At 41.8% G+C, this 14,683-nt stretch overlaps 1 protein-coding gene across 1 annotated transcript in view; it reads left to right on the plus strand.

Annotated features, from left to right (window-relative positions):
• Positions 1-560: 560 nt before the first annotated feature.
• Positions 561-14,683, plus strand: part of cacna1ab (calcium channel, voltage-dependent, P/Q type, alpha 1A subunit, b) — a gene marked incomplete at both ends in the record, with an annotated part of 167,288 nt that continues 153,165 nt past the window's right edge. The window contains one exon of the mRNA XM_084568105.1: positions 561-949. Within this exon, the coding sequence (XP_084424231.1) occupies positions 561-949 (389 nt within the window). The remainder of the gene's footprint in view (positions 950-14,683) is intronic.

A 14,683-nucleotide genomic window follows, 5' to 3' on the forward strand; every position in this document is an offset into this window, starting at 1 on the left:
TTTGAGCTCTCAGATGCTAATAATCACAGTGTGACTGCTTATCTTTCCTGGGTAGAGATGGGCATACTGTGTGTGGGTGCATGTTGAATGAACGCCGTGATCCGACAGACAACGTCAAAATGACCGGCCGACGTCCGAAAATAATAAGAAAAGTGCCTCTCGTTATCCATCTCCCGCATCTCCCACAATGCATAGCACGTATGATGTATGCTGCAGTGGGAGGGGCCTATGAGGACTTCCCCGGAGATCGTCACTAGAGTTTCTCGTGAAGTATAAATAACCTGGCCAAAACTAACTTTTTTCTTGTTCTTGCGCCCTACGAGCGAGAACAAATTTCTTGCTTCTTGCAGAGTATATAACAAGTTCAAAGCAGTAAATTTTCTCTTCATCAGCTAATTTGTAAATTGTTGCCACTTTACAATGATTCTTTAATTTTCTTTGTCTTTTCTTTCCCTGTCCTCTACTCCTCATTCACCTCCATTCTCCCCTTCCCCTACTCTTTCTCGTCTCTCCCCCTCTCCTCCTCCTCCTCCTCCTCCTCCTCCTCCTCCTCCAGCTCCATGCTGTCCCCCCTTTATCCGGACCATGGCGGCTCGGTGGTGTGGCCTCAGACTTCGTCCTGTTCCTCTTCCTCTCAGGGCCTCCAGCGGCCGCTGCGCTGCCACCCGCCACCAATCAGCGGGAGCAGCGTGGGCCCCAACCCCACCTACTACCACACAGTGTACGATGTGCGGGTGGATCATTACAGAGAAGTGCCCTTCACTGGAGGAGACGGTGGCTACGGGGTCCGCTCCAGCCGGGGCTCCATGTCCCTCGTTACCAGCACCAATGACCCCACGGTCCCACTCATCCGCCGGAGGGGAGGGGTGGTGGATCACCGAGATGTCATCCTGGCCCACCAAGCACATAAGCTGCACAACACACCGCAGGCCAGGAGGAAACAGTGGGAGTGAGTACATTTTCACTTTGGGGTTGTTTAGTGGGAGTAATTCCTCCCCTTTTGTTAGTCAGTTATATCCTTAATATTACCACTTAAACAAGCCTGGAACAGATGAATCTGAAAGCGCATTTCATTTTCTAAAGCAGAATACATCTGGTCTCCCTCTAGTTCAAACCAGTCACCTGCACTCAATCATCAATCACAATCATTTATCTAATATGGGCTGGGTTTGATTTTGCAAAGAGGAGAGCCATTGAGGCAATTTAGAAAACAACCAAGGAGGCTGTTTCTGAAGTTGTGTTGCTCTGATGGACTGTAGGTTCATCCAGGGGTTTTGTCTTGAGGCATTTGGGTCTGCGCTGGATGATAAAGTGCCTTGGAGATTGAAACTAACAGGTTCTGCACATTTCTCTGGCTACGTTCTCGCTCCATTTGTCTGTTTAACGTTTTTGTACGTGTCCGAAAAACAAAGTTTATTTTAGTTTTCAGTATGGTACTAAGACAGTCATTGCTGCACTTAATTTTGAAAAAAAAAGAAAAACCTGAACCTAAATCAAAAAGTGAACAAACTTTTGCTCATCCTGTAAGGTTCGTACAAGGTATTATATGAAGCTTCCACTTGTTATCAGACATTTTAACCGTGGTGACTGAAAATAACCCTCTGAAGTAGTAGTGGATGCTTCCACTTAATTCTTTTGATAGATACTTTGATCAAGAAGTCAAATGTTTTGTATTTTTGTATGTACACCGTTCACCACAACATTAAAACCACTGACAGAAGATGTAAATAACATTGACCATCTTGTGATAATTCAGTGTTCTGCTGGGAAACTTTTGGACCTGGATGTTACTTAGACATGTAGCACCCTCCTAGACCAGACCAGGCACCCCCACCCCATAGCAATGACACTCCTTGATGGCAGCAGCCATCCCCAGCAGGATGCAGCCTGACACAGACACACACAAAAATGCTTTAACTCAAAAAAAAGAAGAACAGCACAAGATGTTGACCTGGCCTCCAAATTCACTAGATCCCAAACTGATCAAGTATCTGTGGGATGATCCACAGAGGCCCCTCCCCTTAAAGGCCCCCCACTAACAGCATTTTGTTCCCAGACACCACAGGACACCCTCAGAAGGCCCATGTCCATTCTCTAATGACTCACAACTGTTTTGGAGGCACAAGGGAGACATTACACAATATTGGGTGGTCATAATGTTATGACTGATCAGTGTATTGGCTCATTTGGTCTTAATGATTACATTTTTTCCCATCGAAGCAATCAAACTGCTAAGCCAGTTACCACTTTGTTTGTGAAACGTGATTGATTAGATAAAGTGTCTGTGAACATGTCTGGAGCTGACAGTGATCACATGTTAATTGCTGGTTGTTAATCAGCTTCAGCCAACGAGTGATTTCCCTTCACCTCTGCGTCTATTTGCCCATCAAGCTATCTGCCTCTCACCTTCCCTCCTCCTCCTCCTCCTCCCCCTCCTCCTCCTGTTTTCCGTAGAGACATTGTTTATTATCCCGCACACTTAATATGTCGTATGTTCAAATTACTTCCAGCTTATCTTTTACCTACTAAACGTAGGACTCTGGACACGTTACCTAGAGACAGGGAGCACCCATAATACTAATTACTTTTGTTCAACAGTAATTGCGGCAGTCATATCTTAGATCTAGCAGTATTAACAAGGTCCCAGTTCATCAAAGCTATTATTATTATTGATTACAGTATGTACACAAACCCTTCCAGGCATCATTCTTTATAGTACAGGAACAGTTCAGGCAATGTCAAGTAAACTAATCAGAGCCGGCTAAATCCATGTGTAAAAATTTAACCATTATAATCCATGTTTTGCAGTATAACATAGTTTTGAATTAACTGTTTGTGGCGACCATAGACTGTATATAAATATGGACTACACGTCCCCACTTCCTCACATTGGCCAAACTGATGTTATTTTCCCAGGGATACAGATTTTGGAGACAGAGTCTGCACAGCGCGGTCCGAGAGTGGAGCCACGCCGTGTTATTTATTTATTTATTTATTTTTTGCAAATGACCTCTTTGCGGAGCGGTTGGCATGGCAACTTGCAGTGATCATGAGGTCACATCCTGTTTCTATAGTGTCAAATAACTAACTGAAATGAAACTCATCAGAAAAATTGATACTTAAGTATTCATTCGTATTATATAAACTACCTAAAATGACTGAAACCATCCTTGAAAAATAATTATTTGTCGTGTATTTTAGTGTTTTAGTTTGGCCCAAGTCCCGCCCACTAACATGGAGGGGGTGGAGCTTAAGACCTATACTGCAGCCAGTCACCAGGGGGAGCTCTACTTGCTTTGGCCTCACTTTTGAGGAGCATTTCTGTTTACCAGAGCTGAATATATCATCTGTAGAGACAGAGACAGATGCCCCGGTCAGAGCTGGTATTAACATGAGTCCTGAGTTATTAGATGACAACTGGACGCCTCGGATTAGATGTGCCTCAAGACACCACTTGAGATCCAATAAAAAATAATAATAACACATTTTTTTTTTTTTGTGCCTCTCAGATCACTCAAGGTCACCTTACAAAAAAAAAGCAGAGCCTAAAACAACATGAAAATAAAACCAACAATATGGGTTTAACGGAGTCAGCTATCTTAAAAATATTAGTTTTGTATCTGCATTTGAAAAACTGATCCCAGTTTTGTGCTCTATTTGCAAATGAACCCAGACACAATTTAAAGCGCAGCAGAATATCATTCCAACAGCTGCCATTTACCACTAAACTCGAACAGAGTTTTTTTGTTGTGTGCCCCAACAAGGCATCACCATGCAAATAATGGGTCATAATGATCAGTGAAGCCGCTCTCACTCACCGAATGTACGCACATTAAGTTTTCTTTTATTTCCCTCCACCTTGATGTTAGATGTTTTAGAGACCTGTGCGAAATTCTGGTGGCATCCTTATGCGGAGTAATGTCTGGAGATTCTCCAGTAGGTAATTAAAGGCGGCACTCATGATTGAGTAAAATATGACACTGAAGACACCGCTAATTGAACACATACATCTTTATTATGCAAATTATAAACTATCTATTATAATTTATTGTAGCCATCCTCTTCTAATTGTAAGTACTTTATATATCATAGTAATCCAGGTGCAATAATCTCCTTCTGCAACATTTTGTTTTTTCACTATCTAGCATTGCACCTTACATTTAATTCTTACATACATTTTTTATGTTGTTATTTTCTTCTATCTGTATTTTACTCTCTCTCCTTGCAACTGTCAAAACCATTTGCTTAAAGGATCAATAACATATTCTGGATCTGAATCTGAATCAGCCTTCTCATATTCAATAATTCCATTTGTTACTCCTTGTTCAGATTTATTTATTATTTAGTCAGTTAACAACTTCAAGGGCCAGAGATGGTAAAGACTCTGTGCTTATGAACATCGCTTTCAGAGCTTTTGCTTTTTCGGACAATGATTGAAGCCAGGATGAGAGGTTGGATGCAAGGGGAAGTCGCCCCAGATCACCTCCAAATGGGATGTGAGCGATCGGATCTCAACACTTGACTGTGTTCACACCCTGAAGGCATGTTAATACCAGGTGTGAACAGGGCCAGAGCAACCTACAGCAATTTAGAGTGTTGTAAAGGCTGCATCAAACTTATGTTATTATATTTAGGGAAAACATCTCAAGACTATATCTAACAAATATGGGCGGTATTTGCAGGCATATGGAGTGTGGAGTGGTGACACACACTGCTGTACGTTGACAAATGGAACGTTTAGTTTCTAAATCTTGTCAGTGCATAAAAGAGACTAATTGTTTTCATCTTCTCTGTTGTGGACAAAACAAATCGAAGACCAAACTGGACAATACAGCACTTCAATTAAATTTATCTTTTGTGTACTGTATGGTGTCGACGGAGAACAGAAGTTAATCTTTCAGGGTCGCATCAAATCGTAATTTGGAGCATGAGAATGAATCGGAAGAGCCGTTACCAGATCAATAAATCATGTCCGAGTGATGTTGGAGCTTTAAGTCCAAAAGTGATTCATTCGAGCAGGAAAATCAATAGTTGTATGTCTTCACAACTCACGTGACCCTGCACAAACTGAGAGGATGCTTTTTTTTTTTTCTTTAAAAAAAAGGATTTTTAGATGAAAAAGTCGTGACACATTTAAGAATTCAGTTTAATTGGAATTTTCTCTTGCATTGCTCAGCTCTAATTTGTAGGTTCATTTAATTGAAGTTTTTAGCTTCTTATATTTGTGTTAATTATTATTTTATGGGTTATTGATTCTTGAAACCATTGCCAGGTTCTAGATTTACCTGGTGAAACCATAGACTGTATATAAATATGGACAATGCGTCTCCACTTCCATGAATTGGCCAAACTGACGCTGTTTTCCCGGGGATAGGGGGCGGCGGCATCTTGCGAATTTGGGGCCAGGGTCTGATCAGTACGGTCCGAGAGTGGAGCCACGCGAAGCCGTGTTATCGATGAGCTGCACACACTTCCTCCAGACTCACTCGCATTTTCGTTTAATTAATACTACGCTCTGCTTTACCTCCACCAGTTTACAAGGACATGTTGGATTATACACTGAGAGTTGGAAACGATAAATAAATAAGTACAAAGTCCTACGGGACCGCTTCACGGCCGGTTGACATGACAACTTGTAGCCATCATGATGTCACATCCTGTTTCTCTAGCGACAACTATCTACAAACAAAACGTATCAGAAAAATGGACATTTGCATCAGTATTATATAAACTACCTAAAACGACAGAAACCATCCTTGAAAAAAAATGAATTGATGTGTTTTGGTTTGGTACAAGTCCCGCCCACTAACATGGAGGGGGTGGAGCTTATGACCTACACTGCAACCAGACACCAGGGGGAGCTCTACTTGCTTTGGCTTCACTTCAGAGGAGCAGTTCCGTGTCCATATTTATAGACAGTCTATGGGCGAAACCAAATGTGCCACCTACACAGACGTTGGCATCCAGTGTCAGTGTCTATGTTTTTTCTTTTTCCTTTTTTTTTTTTTTTATAAAACCTGTTATTCCTTTGGTCTTCACATATATTGCAGCTTGTGCAGAATCTGTCAATCATGACTCCCAGGATACTCGGCGTCTGTAGATTTTTCTTGCAATCAAACACTCCAGCAGCTGACTCAACTAACACACCTTCAGAGAAGAGGAAGTGCTCGGTGGAAAGAAAAAAAGAAAGCGAGCGTGGACGTGTAGACTTTTCCCATGTGAGGTCACTTGGTTGATAACTGTACCGAACTGTTGCTCCAGTCGTTACCTGAGCTGACCCTTTTAGCAGCGCCCACTAGAATTTTTTATTTTTTTTATTTTTGCAATGCATGTCCTTGAGCCTATCCGGCAGCCGGAGATTTGTAACAGAGGTAGAGGTGGTGACAGAAAGAGAAGTTTTATTGGCGTGTGTTTTTTTTTTTTTTTAGCCCCCTTTTCTTTTTGACAGACAAAGCCTCAGAAATATGTGCAGGCAGACAGCTGCTGACCCAGTTGCTGATCAGACCAGGTGTGTCAGCAAAGCCTGAGGGGCAAGGCTGATTTTTATTAGACAAGACAAGTTAAAACCCCACTTACCCTGTCATGCAGTAGATCCATGGATGGAAAGACTGCCGATGGGCTAGATAGATTTTTATTACCCTTTGGTCCTGTGTGTGTGTGTGTGTGTGTTTGTTTGCGCGACTGCCACTTCCAACCCTTTTAATGCCCTCCCAGTGTCTAATGCAGTGCATGTTAACTGGCTGATCGCACCCAAATGGCAAATACAGCGCCAGGACCAGTAGCAGCTCATCTGTCCTCTGCCACTACCCCCCCTCCCCCCTCCTAATTGTGATTGAGAGCATGTTTACGGCTAGTGCTCGCCTCTCACCTGTCGCTGCCGTCGTCTCGCTCTCTCTGGCGCCAGTTCAATTCAGTGAGTTCATTATTGGCAGAATACTGACTTCCATATGTTGCCAGAAATGATAAAAAAAATCAATGACAAAGCTTAATTGAATATAAACATGTGAGTGCATTAAGATGAGACACGACATGATAAGAGACACGGGGGGGTGGGGTAACATTACAAAAGCACAAGGTCATAAATATGCTATAAGCTGAGATAATTTAATATTATTTTATATCATAGAAAAGGATTGATGCAACTACATATTGGATGACAAGCTTCCTGCCTCGTAAACTGAGAAGACTGTTGTCGACATAGACGATAAATATATATATAAAAATACAGCGCTGGTTATGTGTTTAAAGTCTTAAAACAATGAATGAACTGTTTGTGGCGACTGTTTTGTTGTTTATACAGTATTTTCCTGACAGTGATTCACTCTTGACAATACTACAATCATGACTGCCCGGTATAAGAAACAAAGGTGAATGAAGTATGATGTTTTAGGAGCGAGGCTTTAGGGATGGTGTCGATTACTTTAGTTTGATCCACTACTGTTAGTCCAACTGTTTAACTATCAGACTGAACTTTGCATTGCTTTTAATTCTAGTTTACGTTACAGCCCAGTGTTAAGTCTGCGTGGCTTTATTCCAGGTTCTCCCTCCTTCCGTCCATGTATTTTTAGGTTATACATTTAATGGACATTTATTAATTTACTTTCAGTTCAGGATTTTCTCTTTTTTTATTGAATTTTTCAAGGTAGATTTTGTTTTATGAAAAAATATTTCAAAACTCTCTAAATAAACTAATATTGAATTGAATTTGGAAGAAATCTGTAGTGATACCATAGACTGTATAAAGATGGACAGCAAACCGCTCCTCTAAAGTGAAGCCAAAGCATGTAGAGCTCCCCCTGGTGGCTGGCATAGTGTTGGCGTATAGATCATTAGCTCCACCCCCTCCATGTTAGTGGGCGGGACTTGGGCCAAACTAAAACTCTAAAATACACGTCAAATAATTATTTTTCAAGGATGGTTTCAGTCATTTTAGGTAGTTTATAAATACTGATGAATACTCAAGTATCAGTTTTTCTGAAAGGTCTCGTAAAAAAAGAAAAAAAAAAATCAGTACAGTGTATAATCCAACATTTCCTTGTAAATGGTGGAGGTAGAACAGAGCTCAGTATTAATTAAATCAAAATGTGACTGAGTCTGGAGGACGTTCCAGGGAAAATAGCGTCAGTTTGGCCAATGCAAGGAAGTGGAGATGCATTGTACATATTTATATATACAGTCTATGAGCAATACCCAGCTCTAATGCTCTTTAGCTTATGGTTACTGTGGAGGAAAAGCAAGGCCACCGCCAGAGTCCTTAATTCTGTGATGTTAGTATTTGGCAAGTGAAGAAAATGTTTAACGCTTTAAATACAAAATGTTTATTCCACATTTTTAGGTATGAACAACATCACCCTTTTTTTTTTATTTATTTATTTTGGTTTTTTTTAGCCTGCCTTGAAACCGATGGCTGTCCTGGTCCAACTCCTCTCAGTTACTGTAGATGTGTTTTTAGCCCGTGACATTGCCTAAGGTCACAGTAAGCTGAGAAACCCTGTGGTTTGGAAAACACGAAAATAAGTAAAGGCAGGGTCAGAGGGAAGAGGGGACTGCATGCTATATAACATCAGATGAGAGTTTTTTCAGTGACAATCCAAAAATAAGAGAACCAGACTACAGTGCATGTTTACGTAAAACTGAGATATACATTGAGATTTAGAGCTTCTATATCTTTTCACCATTCAGTGTTTTTCTTTACACTTTGGAATCGCTCATCTAATCTCAGTTTTGGTCTTTATTAAGATATAAAACATAATCATCATCAAAGTAGTCCAATGCAGAAATGCAAGCCGATCTTGAAAACAAGACTTTTGTAACCAGAGACAAGTGTGGTGCTGCTCATACTGTGGTTGACATGAGTCCTGCCTAATAAAATCAGCCGTCTCCTGCTCAGTAAAGACAGCGCGCCCTCTGTTATGGGACGTTTGCACTTTCAGTTCAATTTCAATTCAATTTTATTTATATAGCGTCAATAACAATACAAGTTGTCTCAGAAGACGCTTTACAACATCTGAAAACTGTCCTGAAACCCCCAGAGCAAGCCTGAAGGCGATGGTCTGAAGGAAAAACTCCCTTTTAACAGGAAGAAACCTTGAGCAGAACCTTATAGGGGAACTACTGGTTTTTACAACCTGGACCTTATTTCTGGCTTAAAATACAATCGTTTACTCACCCATATAACTTTGGTGTTATTTGGAGTCATTTGGACGATATTTAGATTTGTGTATATCCATATAGTGGGAGTGACTGGGACACCGAAACGCTCTAAATAACGCATTATCTGCTGCAAAACTCATTCGTTTCACCAATATTTTGCATTTTTGCAACATGGCTGAATAATTTTCCGATTCTGAGGTTGTGAACGACGACTTTGTTTATGATGGACGTCCTTACCGTTTTCAGCCAGAGTATACGGATGAGGAGCTCATTGAAAGGAGGATGCGGAGGCAGAGAGAGGAACAGCTGGCCAAAGAACAACAAACCGCTGCACGAATAGACAACAGGTAACTCCGGACTCAATGGGGAATAGCACTAGTGTATCATGACAAAATATTGGTGAAATGAACGAGTTTTGCGGCAGATAATGCGTTATTTAGAGGCTGCATTTCGGTGCCCCATTCACTCCCACTATATGGATATACGCGGATCTAAATATCTGCCGAAGGACTACAAATTACACCAAAGTTATATGGGTGAGTAAACAATCATATTTTATGCCAGAAATAAGGTCCAGGTTGTAAAAAAACGGTAGTTCCCCCTTAAGCTCATATGGAGGGACGGGCCTTCTTTCAAATCAACTTGTGACGCATCTACTTCAACACCTATGAAGGATTACCAGGATGGCCTTATTACCAGGATAATTACTTTTTATTTTATTTGAATGATATTTGAATGATCTTAAAGATGGTGGCACACTGGTGCAGTGATTAGGACATGCTGTTCCCTGGGCCTGTGAGGGTCTTCTCCAGGCTCTCCAACTTCCCTCCCACCTTCCAAAGACATTCATGTTGGGATGATTTTAAGTGTGAATGTAGGTGTGAATGGTTGTTTGTCTCTTTGTGTTAGCCCTGCGATAGTCTGGCGATCGGTCCAGAGTGTACCAGAGTGTGCTGGGATAGGCTCCAGCACCCAACATCCCTCTGCATGAAAACTGCTAATGGATAACTGGTGGATTAAAGATCCCTCGAAACTTTAAATTGAATTTATGAAGTTTAAAATCGTGAAGTAAAAACAGGACAAACCGTTCAAGTGATTTCATGATACCATTCTCGTGAACACAATATATCTGAGGGTATTTCTCCAAATACACACTTCGACTCAAAGATGATGATTGATGATGATTAAAATGTAGTAGTCAAATATCCTAATGCCTTCAAACAACATGTTTACGAACATAACTCAAGGATTCACACTAATTAAGATGCTTTTTCACACACATATATCTAATGGGATACAATGCTTTGGTGACATTTAATATCCCATAAAAGTCAAAACTCCTTCAGAGTCTTTACCGGCGATGGTGTTAAAGTAGTAGATTGTCTCTTTCTTAGTTTTGACTCTGTCTCCGTCTCTCCTCCTGGATTTTCTTTTCATTTCTCTCTGTCTCGTTTTCCTCGGTGGCCAGACATTTGCAGTGCCCTTACGCCAGGACTACAACGCCTTGCCAAAATCTGTCACCCCAACACCACCACCGCTGCCGCCGGCGCCACCGCCGCCGCCACATACACACAAACCACCCCGAGTGTGTTTGTGTGTGCTCGTCTGTTTTCTGTAGGGAGCTTTAGATATTGTAGTGAGGACATTCCTGCCAGGTTAAGGTAAAGGGCAAGGGAATGTCAATGAATATCTTTACAAAGATAGCTGTACAAATGTGTGTGTGTGTGTGTGTGTGTGTGTGTGTGATCAGGTGGAACACACTTCTTTCAGATGCATATTAATAGTCGGGATGCATTTGTATGCAGGGGCGAATAGGAGGGTCGTTTTTTTTATTGTTATTATAAGAAGCCTGTATATACACCGATCAGTCATAACATTATGACCGCCTTCCTAATATTGTGTAGGTCTCCATTGTGCCTCCAGAACAGTTGTAGCTCATCAGAGAATGGACATGGGCCTTCTGAGGGTGTCCTGTGGTGTCTGGAAACAGAATGTTGTTAGTGGGGGCCTATGAGGGGAGGGGCCTCTGTGGATCATCCCACAGATACTTGATCAGTTTGGGATCTAGTGAATTTGGAGGCCAGGTCAACACCTTGTGCTGTTCTTCATGTTGTTTTTAGTTGTTCCTAAAGCGTTTTTTGTGTATGTGCCTGTGTTTGTTGCCATCAAGGAGTGTCATTGCTATGGGGTGGGGTCTAGGTGGGTTCTACATGTTTAAAGCTTGTTACATGCTCCGCAACACATCGGTTGTGTTCGACAACTGTTCTACGATTGCTCAGCACTTGGGTGTGGTTAATGCGGAAAACTGGAAATGTTGTCCCTAACGTTGTGCACAGAGGAGCGCTTGAGTTTCTTGTGAAGGATAAATCACCTGGCCAGAACGAACTTTGTTCTTGTTCTGGTCACCTCGACAAAACTAACAAATTTCTCTGTTCTGGCGGAGTCTAAGTAACATCCACACCAATGAATGACAGGACCAAACGTTTTCCAGCGGAACGTTGACTTGTCACAAGGTGGTGTTATTTATTTTTCCTGTCAGGGGTCTTAATTTTATGCCCGATAGGTGTACATACAAGAAACAAGTCTAATTGTTCATGTACAGTGTCTTGGCATTATCAAAGCCGAAAGCAGGCAACATACCTCAACATACCATGTTTTTACAGTGTTCATTTTCTTCTGAAGAGAGCGTTTCTTTCTTGAATGAAGCTTGACACCTTTTAGGAAAATCTTTTTTGTATGTTCAGTGTTTCAGGTCTTGCAGGGGGTCTAGTTGTGGGGTTTGCAAATGCATCAAGACACATCGCTGCTTCCTCTAATGTTCATTTCAATTGGTAAATCACGCATCCATGTGTGTCGTGACTCAGGACCAGACTCGTATACTAGCGCGCGCTCTGATGCGCTACCTGCAGTTCCTCGTGTGACAAACAGTGTCGAATTTGACAAATTACACTAAGCAGCAGTTACCTTGCAGTGACCTTCTTCCCCTCTACTTTCTAACTCCTGCAGTCTTTTGCAGCCGCCGCACACACCGGCCGATCGTGCCTGCACTCTTGCGTGGTATGAAAACGTTGCCACCTCCTTTTTAATAAAGGAGAAGGAGAAGAAGTTAATGGTTCCTCCCCCGTCCCCGTCTCTCCCTCAGTGGCTGTCTTTCTGTTGCGTTGTATCAGCGCCAGCATCACTCAGTTTGTTACGCTGGCTTGACGACACCACTCTGCTGCCAGCTGCACTTCTGACTGGAGAGTGCACATCATTCATTTTAATATTTTCTCCCTCTTCTTTCTCCCTCCTTCCACCTCTCCTTCCCTCGTTCATCCATCAGTCCTTTCCCATCCACCATGTCCTTTTCTTTATCTTCTCATCCTCCTCTCTTCCCTTCCATCTCTCCAAAGATTCTTTTATTCCTTGTCACTCTCACTCTTCGTCTTTTTCATCCTTCCTTTCCTCTCGAACTCATCTGGTCATACACATCACTCTCCATCGTCTGTCTGCTATTCTCTCTTGGTTGTCTTTTTTTTAGTCTGGTTAGCAGAAACTATTCATTGTTGTTTTGTGGTAAATTGATGGCATTTTATAAACCCACTGTTGTTTGGTTTTATTAAAAGTGATTCAATGAAGCGCGTTCGAATGCTCGCTGACATTTAATCCCTGCTTAATTCCCCATTTGCAGAGTTTCTCCTTGACCTGAAATACTTTGTATTATGTATCATCAGGCACATTCACAAAATATTGTATCGCAGCAAGTAATCCTAAATGTCAGTAGACTTTCCAATCATAAAACTTCGCTTTTGAAAGAATCTCACAAAGCTTCTGGGTGCAGCTTTTTTTTTTTTAAAGAATGGAATTTGCGAAGTAAAGTTGATCCATTGAGTAGCTGACTTTTAGAACAAGCTTTTTAAGTCTATCAGGTTTAAGATTTGGGTTTAGAGCAAGAATACTTGTAATAATTTAAATTGCTCCGAGGCTAACATTTTAAGAGTTTATGGTCACGTTTAAGGTCATCAGACAGCAAACCCATCGTTGCTCATTTGCAGTTGCGATCCATGGTTGCCTTGGCCCAAATTTTGGCAAATTTGATTCAGCAAGAATAATTTGATTGGCTGTGTAGCTCAGTGCACCAATGCACGAGAAGAAAAAAACAAGTTCAATGCTTTGTAACTTTTGTTAGCTTCCTAGCCTCCCAGCTAAAGCTTGTTACATATTCCGCAAGAAGAGAGAAATTAGTTCTTGCTCCTCGGGCTACTTGTTTTGTTCTCACAGCCTTCGTTTGGGAGTTCTTGCAGCCTGTTCTCGACACATCATCCGGGCAGACGTTTTTTCTCGTGTCGTGTCCGACAACTGTTCTGTGATTGGTCAGAAATTGGAAGTGGGTGTGGTTAATGCACAAAAACGGAAATGCTAGCGGCCACTCTGTGAGCTCCCAGATACTAATATTCGCAGTGTGACCGCTAATCTCTCCAGGGTAGAGATGGGCATGTTGCGTGTGGGTGCACGCTGAATGAACGGCGTGATCCGATGGACACGTCTGGCCGACATCCGGAAATAAGAAAAGTGCCTCTCTCATCTCCCACAATGTTCAGCACATGTGACTTTTGCTGCAACGAAAGGGTCCTATGAGGACTTCCCTGGAGCTTGGCACTTGAGTTTCTCGTGAAGTATAAAGACCTGGCCAGAACGGTCTTTGTTCTTGTTCTTGCTCACCTCGAGAACAAGAACAAATTTCTCGCTTCTTGCAGAGTATGTAACAAGCTTAATAGTAGCGATTTCTCATTGAGGAATTCAGACTACTGCCACCTGCTGGTATGAAAACTTTTTGTCTTTCACACAGGTGAAGAAGCTATGTACCAGCTGACCATTGACTGTAGTCTTGGCGCTGTGTTAACATGCAACTTGTCGGTCTTGACCATAGACTGTAGAAAATATGGACGCCGCTTCTTCACTTCCTTCCTCTGGTCAAACTGACGGCTCTACCTCCACCAGTTGTAAATACATTTAGGATTACACACTGCACTTATTTATTTATATATATTTGTCTTATTACTCTCACGGTCCTACGGGACTGCTTCATGGTGCGGTTGTCATGGCAACTGAAATGAAATGTAACCGAAAAAAATAAATCTTGAACATACATCAGCATTATATTAACTACCTAAAATGATAGAAACCATCTTTGGAAAATAACTACTTTAGTGTTTTAGGCCCAAGTCCCATCCACTAACATGGAGGGGGTGGAGCTTATGACCTATACTGCAGCCAGCCTCCAGGGGGAGCTCTATTTGTTTTGGCTTCACTTTAGAGGAGCTGTCCTGACATCCATCTTTTTTTACAGTCTATGGGTCGGACACAAGGCAGTTAATGTCGGTTTGGTGTCTGTATCTTTAGAATGATGCAGCGTCTTCATTCGGTTAACCCATCGACGCAGAGGGCTGTCAACTAAAAGCAGTGTTATTTCTTCAGCTGTCAGCAAGCACACATTTCCACTAAACTACAGTTGTATTTCTATTGTAGACTTTGCAGGTGTTGCAACAAA

The sequence above is a fragment of the Chelon labrosus genome (genome assembly GCF_963514085.1).
Source record: "Chelon labrosus genome assembly, chromosome: 2".
Taxonomy (NCBI): Eukaryota; Metazoa; Chordata; class Actinopteri; order Mugiliformes; family Mugilidae; genus Chelon; species Chelon labrosus.